We start from the raw sequence: 16961 nt of genomic DNA, 5'->3' as shown, positions 1-16961 counted from the left end.
TGTAACAAACGGCACTGATTACATATTTCTTTATATGTTCAGATGTGCTAACAAAACTAACGTGGCTCCATTTAAAAAAACCTAGGTTCGTGTTAAAAAACATACTTCCGTGCATTTTTGTATGGTTTGTATTAAACAATTACACTATCCCCTCTCCTCACGTTCGGTCTGTGGAATCCGTTCGTCAGTATTTGATGAGGTTTACGAAATATATCCAGCGGTAACGTTAGGTGACTCACCCGGTATATTATGTGGAGAAATTATGTGAACTTGTATATGGAATCAGCCAGAAGATTACGATGGACACCTTGTTTTCCTCTTGTGAAGTAGCCGTCAAACCAACGGACAAAAAATCGACAATGGTTGACACTTCGCGCAATAACAAACCAGAAATCCCAGTATCCCTGCTTCAACCAAAGATTAAGCCAATTTCTTCTTCTGCTTTCATTTACAGGAGAGGAAAAATGTTGGTGTCATACGATCCAAAGAAAAAAAATGTTATTCTTCTGTCAACGATGCAAGAGAGCGATGAATTAAATGAGAAGGCAAAGACATCGAACATGTGCAAATGGAAATGACCTTATGCCACTGTTGGCCGGGAGGGCCCAATCGGGGGAGTTCGGCAGCTGTATTCCAGGTCCGTTTTAGATGACGCCACATCGGCGACTTGCGAGTCAATGATGATGGAAATGATAATGAGGGATACACAACACGCAGTTCCCTGCCGGGAATCGAACCCGGGCCCCTGCGTGGTTGGCGCTAACGCTACCGCTAAGCAGCGGAGGCAGACATCGAACAATGTAATTTTCTACAATGGTAACAAAAGGAAAGTCGATGTATTTACTATGGCACAACAAGACCACGCCTCGAAGAACCAGACACTGGCCAATGCGATAATGTATGGGCTTTTAGATGCGCCAGGAATAAATTTTTATGTCTTGTATAAGGGAAATGGCACAAGCAGCCGTAGCAATTATCACAAGTCATTGATTGGCTTTCATGGCGGTCGAAGCAGAAATGAAAGTTAGACCCAGGTGAAATAAATTACCCACGGAGTTTCGCATAACATGGAACAGATTTTTACACTTTTGGGAGCGATATTCCAAGATCAGCAGCACAGCGAGGAACGATCTTAAAAAAAAGAAGTGACGATGCGTTTTTCGCAGTCGAAAATAAGACTGGGAAACTTCCTCCGAATGCCGTGTCTGCTAGGAACCAAAGTGCAAAGACCACAGGAGAAATATTTATCAAAGTTGCCCTAACAGTTTCGTTTCAATACGTTTGTTATATTCAAAATTTAATGGAATTTTGAAATTAATTTATAAAGTCTGTGTTTCCTTTCACATGAACTATTTATTCAGAGTTGTCAGCCTTATACTTTTTACCAGTTTACATATTATCTGTGATATTTTTCAGAAGAGAGGGCACAGCCTCGCATTCTACGAACATTTGCTAAAACGTAGCAGAAGGTTATATCATCTATTTCACTTCTCGAATGGTAACCATCCATTGCTAACAAATGGTGCGGGAGAGAAAATGTAAATGTACTACACTATTTGTACTTACAAACAGTTCGCTAATAGTAAATACATAAGTGAATTCGAGTGTGGATAGAAGGTAAAACACTACGATACAACCCAGGGTTGACAGTACTGTACAGTAAAGCACAAAACTCGACGAAAACTAACGTAGCCTACATCAGGACTCGTACCAGACAGCTGTTTGTCTGCAGCCACCCAATGATAAGTAGAGTACAGTGAGTAGGACATACTGTGCCATTAGATCTTGCTTATAAATGTGACTAACATTTTCCTATGCATATCCATATGGGATGGCAATGAGAAATGGTACAAACCACGATACTGGCCTTTTTCTTTCACACGCCCGGGTCTCAAAATAGCATCACTCAGTCACTCTTTTGTCAGTTTTCTGGGGACGCCAACACGCAAGTACAAGTCGCCTGCTGCATCATATCATTGGGCCCCTATATGGGGACATGCTGACAAGAGTCTTATACCTACATCTCACAGAGTTAATAGAATATTAAAACCTCTAAAAAAAGGTGTTGACATCTATGTCATAAGGAAGAAAGTCAGGGATAACTCATCTTTAAGAAAAAGTTTTCGTTGCTTAAAAACTTGATGTAAGAATAATACCTCGTGCTCAACCTCTATCATCTTGTAGGCATTTGTTTAAGGAGTTGGATATTCTGTCTAGAGCATCACAATATATTTGTTTCTTCATAAAGTTTATTGTTCATAATCCATTGCAATTCAAAACGGACAATGATGTGCATAATCGTTATACTATAAGAAAAATGTCATTCATTACTTCACTTTAAGGTTACCTTTACTTCAAAAATGGGTGCACACTGCAGCAACAAAAATTTTTGATAGCTTACCCAGCGACATAAAATTTTCGGCAGACAAGAAAGTAAAATCTGGAAGCAAACTGAAAAAGTTTCTCCTTGGAAACTCTTCCATTCCATAGACGAATTTCTGTTATTGTAATGTGTAAAAGTTGGTGGGTTAGTAAACCATGTTTGTAGCCATATTTACAAATCAGTCTGTGATGTGAATTAAAACGCCTATTTCCACGTATTTACGACCTACCGTGCAAAATGAGCACTGGAACATGAAACTAACTACCTGTTCGTGAAACATAAAGTACCTTCATAATTTACTCGATGCCTACATGTCGGGCTATATAGCCTAGAGGCTAAGAAATATCTAGTCATTGTCCACTTTCGTTTCTGATTTCCTTAATTCTAACATATACAGTGTCTCAGTGCAAAACATGTGTTTACTCAAGGAAATGAAAATCTTTGATGTGCTGTATATTTCGGTTGTGGAGTCAAATTTCATCTCCTACTGACTTTTGTAGTGATATGCTGATACCTGTTTGTCCTACACTCCCTGATTGACCTTACTTACATTAGTAAATTTCACAATATACTCCACAATTAATTACACATTAATTACATGTTTGTTAACTGTATATTGCGATGCTGTGGTATTCCTACCGACTGCTGTCATTCTTGCATACGTAAGAGTTCCTCAAAAGAACTTACGAAGCTACAGACAGAAATGTCCCAGCGCCCAACGAGATTATTGTGGACGAAACACGAGTTTGGTTGAGTAGAATAATTGAGGCAATAAAATGGCCACGGTGGCATTTGTCTTAATCTATTTATGAGACAGAACGAGTTTCAATAACGGTAGCTTGGTACATTTTCACGTCTAATTCTTTTAATTGTCTTTACTTTTGTACCTTCTTCGGTTCATAAGTTGAAGTAAAATGTTCTCGCCAAGTATACACTCCTGGATATGGAAAAAAGAACACATTGACACCGGTGTGTCAGACCCACCATACGTGCTCCGGACACTGCAAGAGGGCTGTACAAGCAATGATCACACGCACGGCACAGCGGACACACCAGTAACCGCGGTGTTGGCCGTCGAATTGCGCTAGCTGCGCAGCATTTGTGCACCGCCGCCGTCAGTGTCAGCCAATTTGCCGTGGCATACGGAGCTCCATCGCAGTCTTTAACACTGGTAGCATGCCGCGACAGCGTGGACGTGAACCGTATGTGCAATTGACGGACTTTGAGCGAGGGCGTATAGTGGGCATGCGGGAGGCCAGGTGGACGTACCGCCGAATTGCTCAACACGTGGGGCGTTAGGTCTCCACAGTACATCGATGTTGTCGCCAGTGGTCGGCGAAAGGTGCACGTGCCCGTCGACCTGGGACCGGACCGCAGCGACGCACGGATGCACGCCAAGACCGTAGGATCCTACGCAGTGCCGTAGGGGACCGCACCGCCACTTCCCAGCAAATTAGGGACACTGTTGCTCCTGGGGTATCGGCGAGGACCATTCGCAACCGTCTCTATGAAGCTGGGCTACGGTCCCACACACCATTAGGCCGTCTTCCGCTCACGCCCCAACATCGTGCAGCCCGCCTCCAGTGGTGTCGCGACAGGCGTGAATGGAGGGACGAATGGAGACGTGTCGTCTTCAGCGATGGGAGTCGCTTCTGCCTTGGTGCCAATGATGGTCGTATGCGTGTTTGGCGCCGTGCAGGTGAGCGCCACAATCAGGACTGCATACGACCGAGGCACACAGGGCCAACACCCGCCATCATGGTGTGGGGAGTGATCTCCTACACTGGCCGTACACCACTGGTGATCGTCGAGGGGACACTGAATAGTGCACGGTACATCCAAACCGTCATCGAACCCATCGTTCTACCATTCCTAGACCGGCAAGGGAACTTGCTGTTCCAACAGGACAATGCACGTCCGCATGTATCCCGTGCCACCCAACGTGCTCTAGAAGGTGTAAGTCAACTACCTTGGCCAGCAAGATCTCCGGATCTGTCCCCCATTGAGCATGTTTGGGACTGGATGAAGCGTCGTCTCACGCGGTCTGCACGTCCAGCACGAGCGCTGGTCCAACTGAGGCGCCAGGTGGAAATGGCAAGGCAAGCCGTTCCACAGGACTACATCCAGCATCTCTACGATCGTCTCCATGGGAGAATAGCAGCCTGCATTGCTGCGAAAGGTGGATATAAATTGTACTAGTGCCGACATTGTGCATGCTCTGTTGCCTGTGTCTATGTGCCTGTGGTTCTGTCAGTGTGATCATGTGATGTATCTGACCCCAGGAATGTGTCAATAAAGTTTCCCCTTCCTGGGACAATGAATTCACGTTGTTCTTATTTCAATTTCCAGGAGTGTATAAATCGTAGTGTAATCCATGTTATCAGCCTGGCTTCGCGCGTTAGTGACGAGTCATACAGTTTCATTCCGTTGAAGCAATTTACTTCGAGCCAAGCAAGACAATATGTAATTGAAAGAGACGGGTTGACAACTGCAGATTTTCTCGTTGGCGCTGCAGTTATGAGACATCCAGTAGTGCACAATTGTTATAGCCCAGCCGTCACTGTTCGCTGAGATCCAAAAAATAATTTTGTCTTTTCGAAGAATTTTCGACGATGGCTACCGTATGAAGCTGTTAACAAGAGTCTGACAAGAATATTAAGGATGCTGTCCTGTAGTTTTACCTGGGATTTCTAATTAGCCCTGATAAAATAACATGTATATTAATTTGACAGAATGAAGCAACTCAGTATTGCATTAGCTCAAATATTGGGCAGAAATCCTCTGAAATTATGTGTAGATATTTCATTTCTATTGCTGGTGCCAGTTGATGATAGTATCGCTCAGTTAGAAACGTGTGTTTAAATATATAAATGTATAAAATGGGCGTATTATTTGTGATGAAAGAACATTCTTTAAATCATCAAGGCCACTAAAATACTGAAGAAAAGATGTTTTCACCAAATCCATGAAAAGTGGAGGACAAACATATGAAAAGAGAAATCATACTGCATGCAGATCTAATTTTGTAAAAAGTATGGGCGTTACATTAGTGGGAGTGAGTAATTACACTCCAGTGATCATATCTTTCCTTTTTTTCTTTTTTTTACCAAATTCTTTAGCCTTATAACTTCAAATAATAATCTTGAAGATAATAGTAAACACTATTTAATTTTTACAACGAGAATACTGAAAGATTCTTGTCAAATATTAACATTAGCCGAGTTTAGCATAGTCATGTAACTGCAGAAAGGGTACAATCAAAAGTATGTGATGAACATCTCCATTCCATGATAATTAATCCTTCCGTTGCTGTTTCGGGGTAAGACTGCTGTTCTTCTACTGTTTTAATTGATTTGGTGAACCACTGTCGTCCTTACAAATCATCTGCAAACAATAGCTGACCACGGTTGTCAAGAAGGAGACAATAAACGTGAACAGCTTAGCAAAAGATATAAGACAGGTTTAAGGAAAACTGACTGCGAATATTTGTCGCAACATAAAATATATAATCTTAACAGTAAATAAACTTACGTGGATTATACCAGAAAATTTTTATATAAGACACTTAAAAAATAATAATGAAAAATTTTCGGCCAGCCGCGGTGGCCGAGCGCTTCTAGGCGCTTCAACCAGGGAACCGCGTGACTGCTATGGTCGCAGGTTCGAATTCTACCCCAGGCATGAATGTGTGTGATGTCCTTAGTTTAGTTAGGTTTATGTAGTTCTACGTTTTAGGGGACTGATGACCTCAAATGTTAAGTCCCATAGTGCTCAGAGCCATTCGAACCGTTTGAAAAATTTTTTCTCTGAGTGATAGGAATATGTAGCGGAGAAGATGGAGAGGGGAAATATATGCAAAATGAAATAAATTTTCGTAATTCATAGGAGCGTTACCTAAACGCCCGATTGCTGTGAGTAAGCGTGAAAATCTACACTTATTAGCCGATACAGGGCATTGTATATTGTTATTGTTGTGGTCTCCAGTCCAGAGACTGATTTGATGCAGCTCTGCATACTACTCTATCCTGTGCAAGCTTCTTCATCTCCAAATACCTACTGCGAATTACATCCTTCTGAATCTGCTTATTGTATTCATCTCTTGGTCTCCCTCTCCGATTTTTACCCTCCACACATCCCTCCAATACTAAACTGATGATCCCTTGATGCCTCAGAACGTGTCCTACCAATCGATCCCTTCTTCTAGTCAAGTTGTGCCACAAATTCCTCTTGTCGCCAGTTCTATTCAAAACCTCCTCATTAGTTACGTGATCTACCCATCTAACCTTAAGAATTCTGTAGCACCACATTTCGAAAGCTTCTATTCTCTTTTTGTCTAAACTATTTATCGTCCATGTTTCACTTCCATACATGGCCACACTCCATACAAATACTTTCAGAAACGACTTCCTGACACTTAAATCAATACTCGATGTTAACAGACTTCTCTTCTTCAGAAACGCTTTCTTTGCCGTTGCCAGTCTACAGTTTATATCCTCTCTACTTCAACCACCATCAGGTATTTTGCTCCCCAAATAGCAAAACTCTTTTACTACTTGAAGTGTCTCATTTCTTACTCTAATTCCTTAAGCATCACCCGACTTAATTCTAGTACATTCAATTATCCCTGTTTTGCTTTTGTTGATGTTCATCTTATATCCTCCTATCAGGACACTGTCCATTCCATTCAACTGCTCTTCCAAGTCCTTTGCTGTCTCTGACAGAATTACAATATCATCGGCGAACCTCAAAGTTTTTATTTCTTCTCCGTGGATTTTAATACCTACTCCGAACTTTTCTTTTGTTTCCTTTACTGCTTGCTCAATATACAGATTGAATAACATCGGGGGCAGGCTACAAACCTGTCTCACTCCCTTCCCAACCGCTGCTTCCCTTTCATCCTTTCATGCCCCTCGACTCTTATAACTACTATCTGGTTTCTGTACAAATTGTAACTAGCCTTTCGCTCCCTGTATTTTACCCCTGCCACCTTCAGAGTTTGAGAGAGAGTATTCCAGTCAACATTGTCAAAAGCTTTCTCTAAGTCTACAATTGCTAGAAACGTAGGTTTGCCTTTCCTTACTCTTTTTTCTAAGATAAGTCGTAGGGTCAGTATTGCCTCACGTCTTCCAACATTTCTACGGAATCCAAACTGATCTTCCCCGAGGTCAGCGTCTATCAGTTTTTCCATTCGTCTGTAAAGAATTCTTGTTAGTATTTTGCACCTGTGACTTATTAAACTGATAGTTCGGTAATTTTCACATCTGTCAACACCTGCTTTCTTTGGGATTGGAATTATTATATTCTTCTTGAAATCCGAGGGAATTTATCCCTCTATATACTCCTTCCACCTTTCAGCTTTCCCTTCTTTGCTTAGAACTGGGTTTCCATCTCAGCTCTTGATATTCATGCAAGTGGTTCCCTTTTCTCCAAAGGTCTCTTTAATTTTCCTGTACGCAGTATCTATCATACCCTTCGTGAGATAAGCCTCTACATCCTTACATTTGTCCTCTAGCCATCCTTGCTTAGTCATTTTGCACTTCCTGTCGATCTCATTTTTGAAACGTTTGTATTCCTTTTTGCCTGCTTCACTTACATCATTTTTGTGTTTTCTCCTTTCATCAATTTAATTCAGTATCTCTTCCGCTACCCAAGGATTTCTACTAGCCCTCGTCTTCTTACCTACTTGATCCTCTTCTGCCTTCACTATTTCTTTCTTCAAAGCTGCCCATCTTCTTCTACCGTATTTCTATCCCCCATTCCTGTCAATTGTTCCCCAATGCTCTCCCTGAAACTCTGTACAACCTCTGGTTCTTTCAGTTTATCCAGGTGCCATCTCCTTAAATTCCCACCCTTTTGCAGTTTCTTCAGTTTTAATCTACAGTTCATAACCAATAGATTGTGGTCAGATTTCACATCTGTCCCTGGAAATGTCTTACAATTTAAAATCTGGTTCCTAAATCTCTGTCTTACCATTATAAAATCTATCTGAAACCTTCTAGTATCTCCAGGGTTCTTCCATGCATACAACCTTCTTTCATGATTCTTGAACCAAGTGTTAGCTATGATTAAGTTATGTTTTGTGCAAAATTCTACCAGGTGGCTTCCTCTTGCATTCTTTAGCCCCAATCCATATTCACCTACTACGTTTCCTTCTCTTCTATTTCCTACTGTCGAATTCCAGTCACCCATGACTATTAAATTTTCTTCTCCCTTCACTACCTGAATAATTTCTTTTATCTCATCATACATTTCATCAATTTCTTCATCATCTGCAAAGCTAGTTGGCATATAAATTTGTACTACTGTAGTAGGCGTGGGCTTCGTGTCTATCTTGGCCACAATAATGCGTTCACTATGCTGTTTGTGGTAGCTTGCCCGCACTCCTATTTTTTTTATTCATTATTAAACCTATTCCTGCATTACCCCTATTTGATTTTGTATTTATAATCCTGTATTCACCTGACCAAAAGTCTTGTTCCTCCTGGCACCGAACTTCAATAATCCCCACTATATCTAACTTTAACCTATCCATTTCCCTTTTTCAATTTTCTATCCTACCTGCCCGTTTAAGGGATCTGACATTCCACACTCTGATCCGTAGAACACCAGTTTTCTTTCTCCTGATAACGATGTCCTCTTGAGTGGTCCCCGCCCGGAGATCCGAATGGGGGACTATTTTACCTCCGGAATATTTTACCCAAGAGGATGTCATCATCATTTATTCATACAGTAAAGATGCATGCCCTCGGGAAAAATTACGGCTGTAGTTTCCCCTTGCTTTCTGCCGTTCGCAGTACAATCACAGCAAGGCCGTTTTGGTTAGTGTTACAAGGCCAGGTCAGTCAATCATCCAGACTGTTGCCCCTGCAACTACTGGAAAGGCTGCTGCTCCTCTTCAGGAACCACACGTTTGTCTGGCCACTCAACAGATACCCCTCCGTTGTGGTTGTACTTACGGTACGGCTATCTGTATCGATGTGGCACGCCAGCTTCCCATCAACGGCAAGGTCCATGGTTCATAGGGGGGTTGGGGAAGTTTATTTAATTCAATTGTAACTGAAAACATCAGTTGCCATTGCTAAAACTCGATCCATAACATCTAATTATTCAGACTAGCAGTAAAAGTTTATAAGCTAACACGATCTGTTAGGGACATCTGTAGACACAGAAATATCAGCTATTCGTAACATTCAATCCCTAAAAAACCATCTCCACAAGGAAGTAGTCAAAATTGCACTTCTCATCTTACTTTTCAACATATATTGTCTCCACCCTGATCCAGTTTCTTTCTGAATTTAACAGAGGACAACACTTTAAAGGATTTTTTAAGTAGCTGATCGATACTATGAGAACTAAATTTAGTCGTCTTACCTAAGTGTTAACCGGTGATGGAAAAAACCCTGGTGAAGGATATTTCTTCAAGTTATTTGTTTACATACAAAATCTATTAGAAATTATCTGCATACAAAATAAGGTTCCCAAAAATTTTCAAGTGATGTAACCCAGTCCTACTCAACAATAATTTGTCATTTTAAATGTACAGATCGTTACAGTCAATTCTAATAATTTTATAAAATACCCTGTAGCTTAATGAATCTTGATTTTCCTAGTGTTGAATGTGATATTCCTGTGGTGTCTCTCACATGAAACTGAGTTTTATAGTTGCAAGAGTCGAACAATTCACTGTGTATTTTGGCTAAACACGACATAATTCATGAATTGATTTAAGGATGTGCATGAAGAGACAGCAAAAGTATGCGGCTAGGAATATCTTCATTCTTTTTCTGTGTGCAGAATGTTGTCAACCAGGTCATAATTGCAGCTGTTGCGAGTCGCAATGAAATGTTTCCTTTTCTAATATCAATCTGTGTTGTGGCAAGGATTGTCAAGAAGGAATAAATTTAGTTCGTTACTGAGCTGTGGCGGCTTGTTATACTGTCGATAACTTTTAGCTGGCTTCTCACCCGGGGGCTCGGATTGTGCAGTTATCGCTGCCTCGCTTAGTCTTCAAAAGCGCGTCGCATCCTGGCAGAGAGCACTCTATAGAGGGCTGCATCGGCAGTTGACGGGAGTTTTCGCACAGCGTGGACCGGGGGGCAGCAGCAGTGCTTGGAGCGACGCACACGGGCTGTGGATCGGCACGACGTCTTTACCGGGTCCTCGTTCACTCTTCTTGACCAGGACTGGGCTGAAGGTAAAGGTATGGTTCGCTTATGTTGCGCGCAACTAGTTGCTCAGCGCTGTGTACCGATATACCGCACCGCAAACTGCTTAAACAGATGTTCGTGTTGGTGTTTCATTCAGTCGACATGCACTCCTTGTTACTTGGCTCTGGGATTTTGAGGATAGTGTATCCCTGTGTCATCTCCGTGCGATTTTGAAGTACCATTCGTTAATCTGCTGGCCAGTCTTTTGTCTCCAAAACTTTGCCGCGGTTAATGTTGTTATGCTTGTAATGCTCCCAGTTGTCACACATAGCTATCTGAGGAGCCTAAGTCTTACATAACGTTCTTAAAATTGTGTTTGTAGCGAAATTCTTACTAAAGAAAATCCGCTTGTACTAAGCTTTAATGTCAGTTTTCAAAGTATTTTAGAAGCTGGAGATCCCTTAGGTATTACCATTATTCAGACCTTTTAAGCATGTTCTAAACTCCGGTGAATTGTAGGACCTTACCGAATTGTTTACTATATTTCTTCCTGGAAGAAATTAGACTTTCCTTGCTCTTGCTCTGTTAGCAAAACGTATTTTCTAGGGCGTAACAACTTATTTGAAACACTCTGTAAATGTGCTCATGATTAAACCGTAGCTTTACTTCTAGTTTAATCCAGTCATACAATTATCTTTCTTGTTTGTTAACAGCACCTCCTAAGTTGCTGGGAGAGTATTCACTGTTAGCGGCTCTTTCCCGCGTGGCCCTGGTTTACTTGCGACCATGTGCACGGCTCTAGATCATTTCCTAGCGCGGCTTGCTATTTGTTTCCAGTCCCACGTCCTTGACGTCTGTGCTGAAGCTGAGTGTCTTACATTAACTGACCTGCAGTGTCAGCCAAGATGCTTTTGATTAACTGGCTTCGCAAAGGAAATTTTCTGTGTAATGTTTAATACATATGGCATCTTTGTTCTAAGTTGTAATGTAAACATTTTGTGTTAACTTTTGGGCAATCCCGATGTTATCTTTGTTAATATTTATCCTGTGTAGGTCCCCCTAATGTCTTGCACTTGAATTTGTTTGAAGAGAGTTATCTAGAACTGTTTTAAATATTATAATTGGGAAGTTTATCAAAGGAAAATGTACAGAAATAAGTGTTGTCGTGGTTAAGGGATGAATAATGTTACTTTAAGTGGCCTAGTTCTTCCATGTCATTTCCAATATCCTCGTAATTCTAGATTCAAATGTCGTCAGTGAAATGCAGTTTCGTTAGTAGGAAAATTACACTAAATTACTCTGGACATCCACGAGTTCCTCGAAAGTGAGCGACATTTGTAGACTTCGTACCTTGGTATCCTTGGTTTGTTTCCTGCGACCAACTATACATAGCGCAACAGGTTACGCAACCACTGACGGCGTCGGCACTATGAAGGACCGTCCTCACCGCAGAGTGCACCAGAACCCTTATATAAAGCCCGGACGGCGAGCTCTCGGCAGCACGTAGCACAGCGCAGCACCACCATGCAGCTCGCAGCCGTTCTCGCCCTGCTCGTCGTCGCTGCAGTCGACGCACGAATTGGTGGTAAGCCGGCGCTCACGCCTGTCTAGCCTCTAGGGGTTATAATCCAACATCTTCCTCGACAATTTATTTCTCTGTAAATGCTACAAATCTGTGTTTGTTGCAAAACCAGTTTGTTCCATTCCTATTCACCAAGTTATTCTTACAAATAATATGCAAAACTAAATATATATTTATGAAGAAGAAAACAATAGAAGTAAACTAAAGATTAATAAATTACCTCCTAAGACCTTCATCCACTTTCGAAAACATTCATACACGTGGATATCTAGTGAAGAGGAAAGTGACTGAAAAGCTGTCGTTTTCAATAAAATCCTGATGTTGCAATTAACGGATCAGAAGGTATTTTAATTTTTCTCTGTGTTCCCACAAATGAAGACCTTTCTTTCTGGCGGTTTCATTGATCAAAGAATAGTCAGGATATCCACTAACAAATATACTCCACAGAAAATTTTCTATGAAAATAAGTTAGGGGTTGATGCATGCAACCCATATTCAGGCGAGCTCACTATGTGTCGGATTAAATATAAACATCCATAGTGTGATCGTCATCTTGATATGTAAATTCATCTGCCAAGTATTGAGCTATTAAGGCATCCTAGTTCTTTTATTTAAATTTGTGTTACCTTCGAAGTCGGTGTTAAATGTAAACAATGACAAACAGACGTGGTAAATGTCACCATCGCACACCATGTGAGCTTCGTCGTACTTACACTACGGATTGAAAATGTTTAATCGTAGTTGACGAATCATCGTCTCCTATCTGAAGACGATGACAGTGCTCCTACTGAAACGTCGCACATTCTCAACAATATATAAAGGTTTCACCACAAAGACAATGTGTGCTAATGCTCAAGGTAAACTCTGTGATAAGCAATTCCTTGATCTGGTGTTTGTCCCTCAGATGACCCGTCCCCCAGCGGCCTGGGGGTGAGGACGTGTCCCGATAACGAGCCTGACGTCGTGACCTGCCGCCGGAACGCCCTGCAGTCAGCGCTCTCCCTCTTGGCAGGTGGTAAGTACTAACATAAGACCACACCACACCGTACAGCTAAACGCCAGGCACTTCTCAGCGTCAGTACAGTCTTATAAACGGAGTGACGCTCCAGACTTCTAAGGGATGAAGGGATAGGGCTCATTTATGAATTTGAATTGATGAAAAAAGATTTACACAAATTACGTGTATTTCGATTTATATCACACTCTGAAGCAAATTTAAATTTTCTCAGTCTTACTCTCAGACTTGCAGTTGTTACCTGTTCAAGCTTGCCTTTTCCCTGATCAATTTCCCTTCTTTTCCATTATCTCTGACAATAGTAGGTAATACAAATGAGTGACTTACAAACACACCTAGATCAAAAAGCCACCTGAAAAACCCGCTAGTAGGAATATTCCAAAAATGTGATTAGTGACCTAGCCGTACCATTTTATGCCACTTAGTGATTTCTGCTTTCGAGATATGTTCAAATGGTTCAAATGGCTCTGAGCACTATGGGACTCAACTGCTGAGGTCATTAGTCCACTAGAACTTAGAACTAGTTAAACCTAACTAACCTAAGGACATCACAAACATCCATGCCCGAGGCAGGATTCGAACCTGCGACCGTAGCGGTCTTGCGGTTCCAGACTGCAGCGCCTTTAACCGCACGGCCACTTCGGCCGGCTGGAGATATGAGTCTCAACGTATATTGCAGATGGAAGACAGCTATCGCATAAATATTATCTTCCTGTTTCGCTTTACACATCTTTGTGACCAGCATTACTTATCACGATTTGCAAGATTCGAAGCAAATGGTGCCTCGATTCATAAAATCCGTTTAAAGCTTCTGATACGTCGTCTCGTCTACAGGTCTCCCCAGCATCGGGGCGAAACCCATCGACCCACTGACGCAGATCCCACCCCTGATTCTGAAGGCCGACACGCCTCTCCTCAGGCTCAATTTCAAGCTGGACGACATCGTCATGATTGGTCACGCACGTAGCGTTCTCGACGACTTGCAGTGAGTCCCGACAACGTTACATTAAGAAATAATATCGATGTTTATTATTTTAAAATCTGATATACCACTCGCCATAAGTTTTCCTGTTTGTCGTTTTTAAAAATTTATCCCTGTTTTGCCAGAGTGGACGTGGAAAACCATACCATTCATGTTGTTACTCACACCCCTGGTGCCTTGGTGATGGAAGGCATCTACACTCTCGATGAAGAAGTTATTAAAGGAATTCCTATGAGAGGCAACGGCCGATTCAAACTTACAATGAGTAAGTATTTCGTGCCTAACAGTAAGTAGTCGTTTGGTTTTTATATGCGTGTGCTAATAAGCTATAGGCTTGCAAGGAAAGGGAGATGAAAACAAAAATCAAGTAGTTCAAAGTAAAAAAGGAATGCGCAGCGTATCTTTCAGTGTTATAAAAGGGAGTTTATTAAAATTGCAACATAAAGTCACATTGCTTCATAGTGCAGCTGTAAGTTCATTGTAAATAATTGGCTCACAAGTGATTACTCTTTCTTATGATTTATTTCTTCTCCTTTCAGTCGACTCTACAGCAGACGTAACTTACAAGGGACACCCTGTCACTCGACGCAACGGCGAGACTTATCTGCAACTGGACTCCGCCAAGACGAAGTACACCTACGGGAAGACTTCCTATAAGCTCACTGGCTTGTTCGGAGGCTTCCCTCCTCTTGGTATGTCACACAGGCACACTTAAAATGGTGTTTCACAAAACCCAATTAATATATCGACAACATGCTGCTTACATATCAACGTATGTAAGACGCTTCAATCATCTCTGGTCAACTCTGGAGGCGTAGTATTTTTTATTAAACCTCAAACGTTTGTGACAACCCTATACTCCACGTAACAAACGCGATGACTATCGTAAACTACAGTAATACTCACATCATCGTGCTTTCTCTTTCGTTATACTTGTTTCAGTTTTTATGGCACAAATTCACATCAGTGTTTACTTGTGATGATATTATTGCCTACTTTACACACACATATCATTATCCATTCAAGTTTATAGTATGAAAGTTCTTTCCAGATGAGATGCCTTGCAATGTGATATCAACAAATAACATCTACGTGGGAGTGAATACAAGTCTTTCGTCTTACACTTGGCTGAATCCAACTTCACCGTTATAAAATCAGCTAGAAATCTTGTGATTCGAACAAGTTGTAAAGCTTGTTCCTGTGAACTGTTCTTTGGCATAGCAAACTATTTATCCGAACTTTTTCTCTGCTTGTGTATATTTTGTTTCCTCCTTTTGTTTCCGCGAACACCTAAGAATACTAGGAGCTCGGCTATTGTAAGTAATCCTGGTAACTGATCTCCTTACACATGCCAAATTTCAATGTGTCTGGCGTCCATACGTGACGTACTGACGGCTTTCATACCGCACACTAAACGCAGACTATCCGCACACTTGCAGAGGCCGCAGGCAACGCCCTGATCAACGCTATTGCGTCGCCCATCGTGGAGCGCGACATGCTGGGCCCCATGGAGGACTGGATGGAGCAGGTGTACAAGCAGCAGGCGCAGTACGTCTTCGACACCGTTCCGTACAACAAGCTCTTCCCGGAGAGCGTGAAAACTATTACAAAGAATTCATTTTTCTTCAGTTTTAAGTAAATCTTTTCTAATTTATAATGTGTATATAGTCAGTAATATTATTTCTCTGAATAAAGAATTTTACTAGAAGTTCTTCAGTCAATATTTTTAATATTCTGAACTGACATCAGTTTCCAAGAACAAATTTTTAATGATTTACCCTTTCCTTATGTTGAATACATATAACCCTATTAAACGATGATACCTTCTTATTTTCCGTAACAGGATGACTGACAGAACTTTAGCATGGTCAGTTACTGATTCTCAACTATACCGCAGTGACCGGATACATTATTTTAGCACTGAATAGAGTAAAAATTCTTTATTGTTTAAGCAGATTCTATGACTGTTCTCCGCATGTATTGTTACATGAGTCACATAACTTTCCAAAACTATAATTTACCAAAGTATGTTCGCTTCAGAGAACCCACAACTGTGTACTACTTATGCTGCTATGACAGTCGTTTGTTCGCGATGTCACAGTGCATTTCCTGACTCTTAGAAAAATTCAAGCTAGCGCCCACGAAGCATGTTGAGAATTATTTGGTGCAAAAGCAGAACGAATCAGTCAAGCATCCAACGTCAGCTTTATGACTGACTGCCAGAGTGCCGAGCGCATCAGTCGACTGAAGGAAGGAAATACCTCACTTAGCAGTGGACTAAACAGTCCTCACTGGCTCAGCGGAAGTAGGAAGCATCCAAGTCTTTCTTTAACAAATTCACAGAAACCGTTGTAAGCTAAGGTCGTGATGGTTGGACTGAAATAACTCTTTTGTATTAACCACTAAACAAAATCTGTTAGTAACCTGGAAGCGGATGACTAATTTCCCTTTTTAATCTTGCTTACACATAAGCAAACAAAGAAAGTTGAAATGCTTAGATGAACTTCAGTCGAGAGACTATTCAAAAGTGAAATAACTTTTTTATATTTAAAATTCCTATAATGAAGCTCTTAGTTTTCAGCTGGGTTACATTATTATATGTCTTTGACTAAGACAAAGCGAAGTTGGATGAGGATGATTAACACAGCACATGTAAGATCTAGCCGATTACAAAACAATGTGATACACATAAAATTTTAAATTGATCTATCCAACCATTTGTTCATGCAATCTTCATTTTAGATACTGGTTTATAGCAGATCTGCAGGTGAAGGTTTCCTGCAAGTATCTTCATCAGAACTATGGTAACTCATGTCACTGAATGTTTTTACCGTAATCTAGCCATGGTGTCC

General features: G+C 41.3%; 1 protein-coding gene across 7 annotated transcripts in view; it reads left to right on the top strand.

The window, feature by feature from the left end:
- Window positions 1-15817, top strand: part of LOC126484139 (putative beta-carotene-binding protein) — a 276025-nt gene extending 260208 nt beyond the window's left edge. For 2 of the 7 annotated variants that reach the window (XM_050107532.1, XM_050107528.1), the window contains exons 5-8: window positions 13962-14112; window positions 14235-14374; window positions 14649-14801; window positions 15549-15817. In XM_050107532.1, coding sequence (XP_049963489.1) covers window positions 13962-14112; window positions 14235-14374; window positions 14649-14801; window positions 15549-15748 — 644 coding nt within the window. In that variant the 3' untranslated portion in view covers window positions 15749-15817. Of the gene's footprint in view, window positions 1-13016; window positions 13128-13961; window positions 14113-14234; window positions 14375-14648; window positions 14802-15548 lie in introns of all 7 variants that reach the window. The other 5 variants (XM_050107527.1, XM_050107525.1, XM_050107529.1 and 2 more) reach the window with 3 other exon arrangements.
- Window positions 15818-16961: the final 1144 nt, after the last annotated feature.

The sequence above is a fragment of the Schistocerca serialis genome, chromosome 6 (genome assembly GCF_023864345.2).
Source record: "Schistocerca serialis cubense isolate TAMUIC-IGC-003099 chromosome 6, iqSchSeri2.2, whole genome shotgun sequence".
In the NCBI taxonomy this organism is placed as follows: Eukaryota; Metazoa; Arthropoda; class Insecta; order Orthoptera; family Acrididae; genus Schistocerca; species Schistocerca serialis.
Note: the sequence above shows the minus strand (reverse complement) of the source record. Positions and strands in the feature narration are given on the sequence as shown.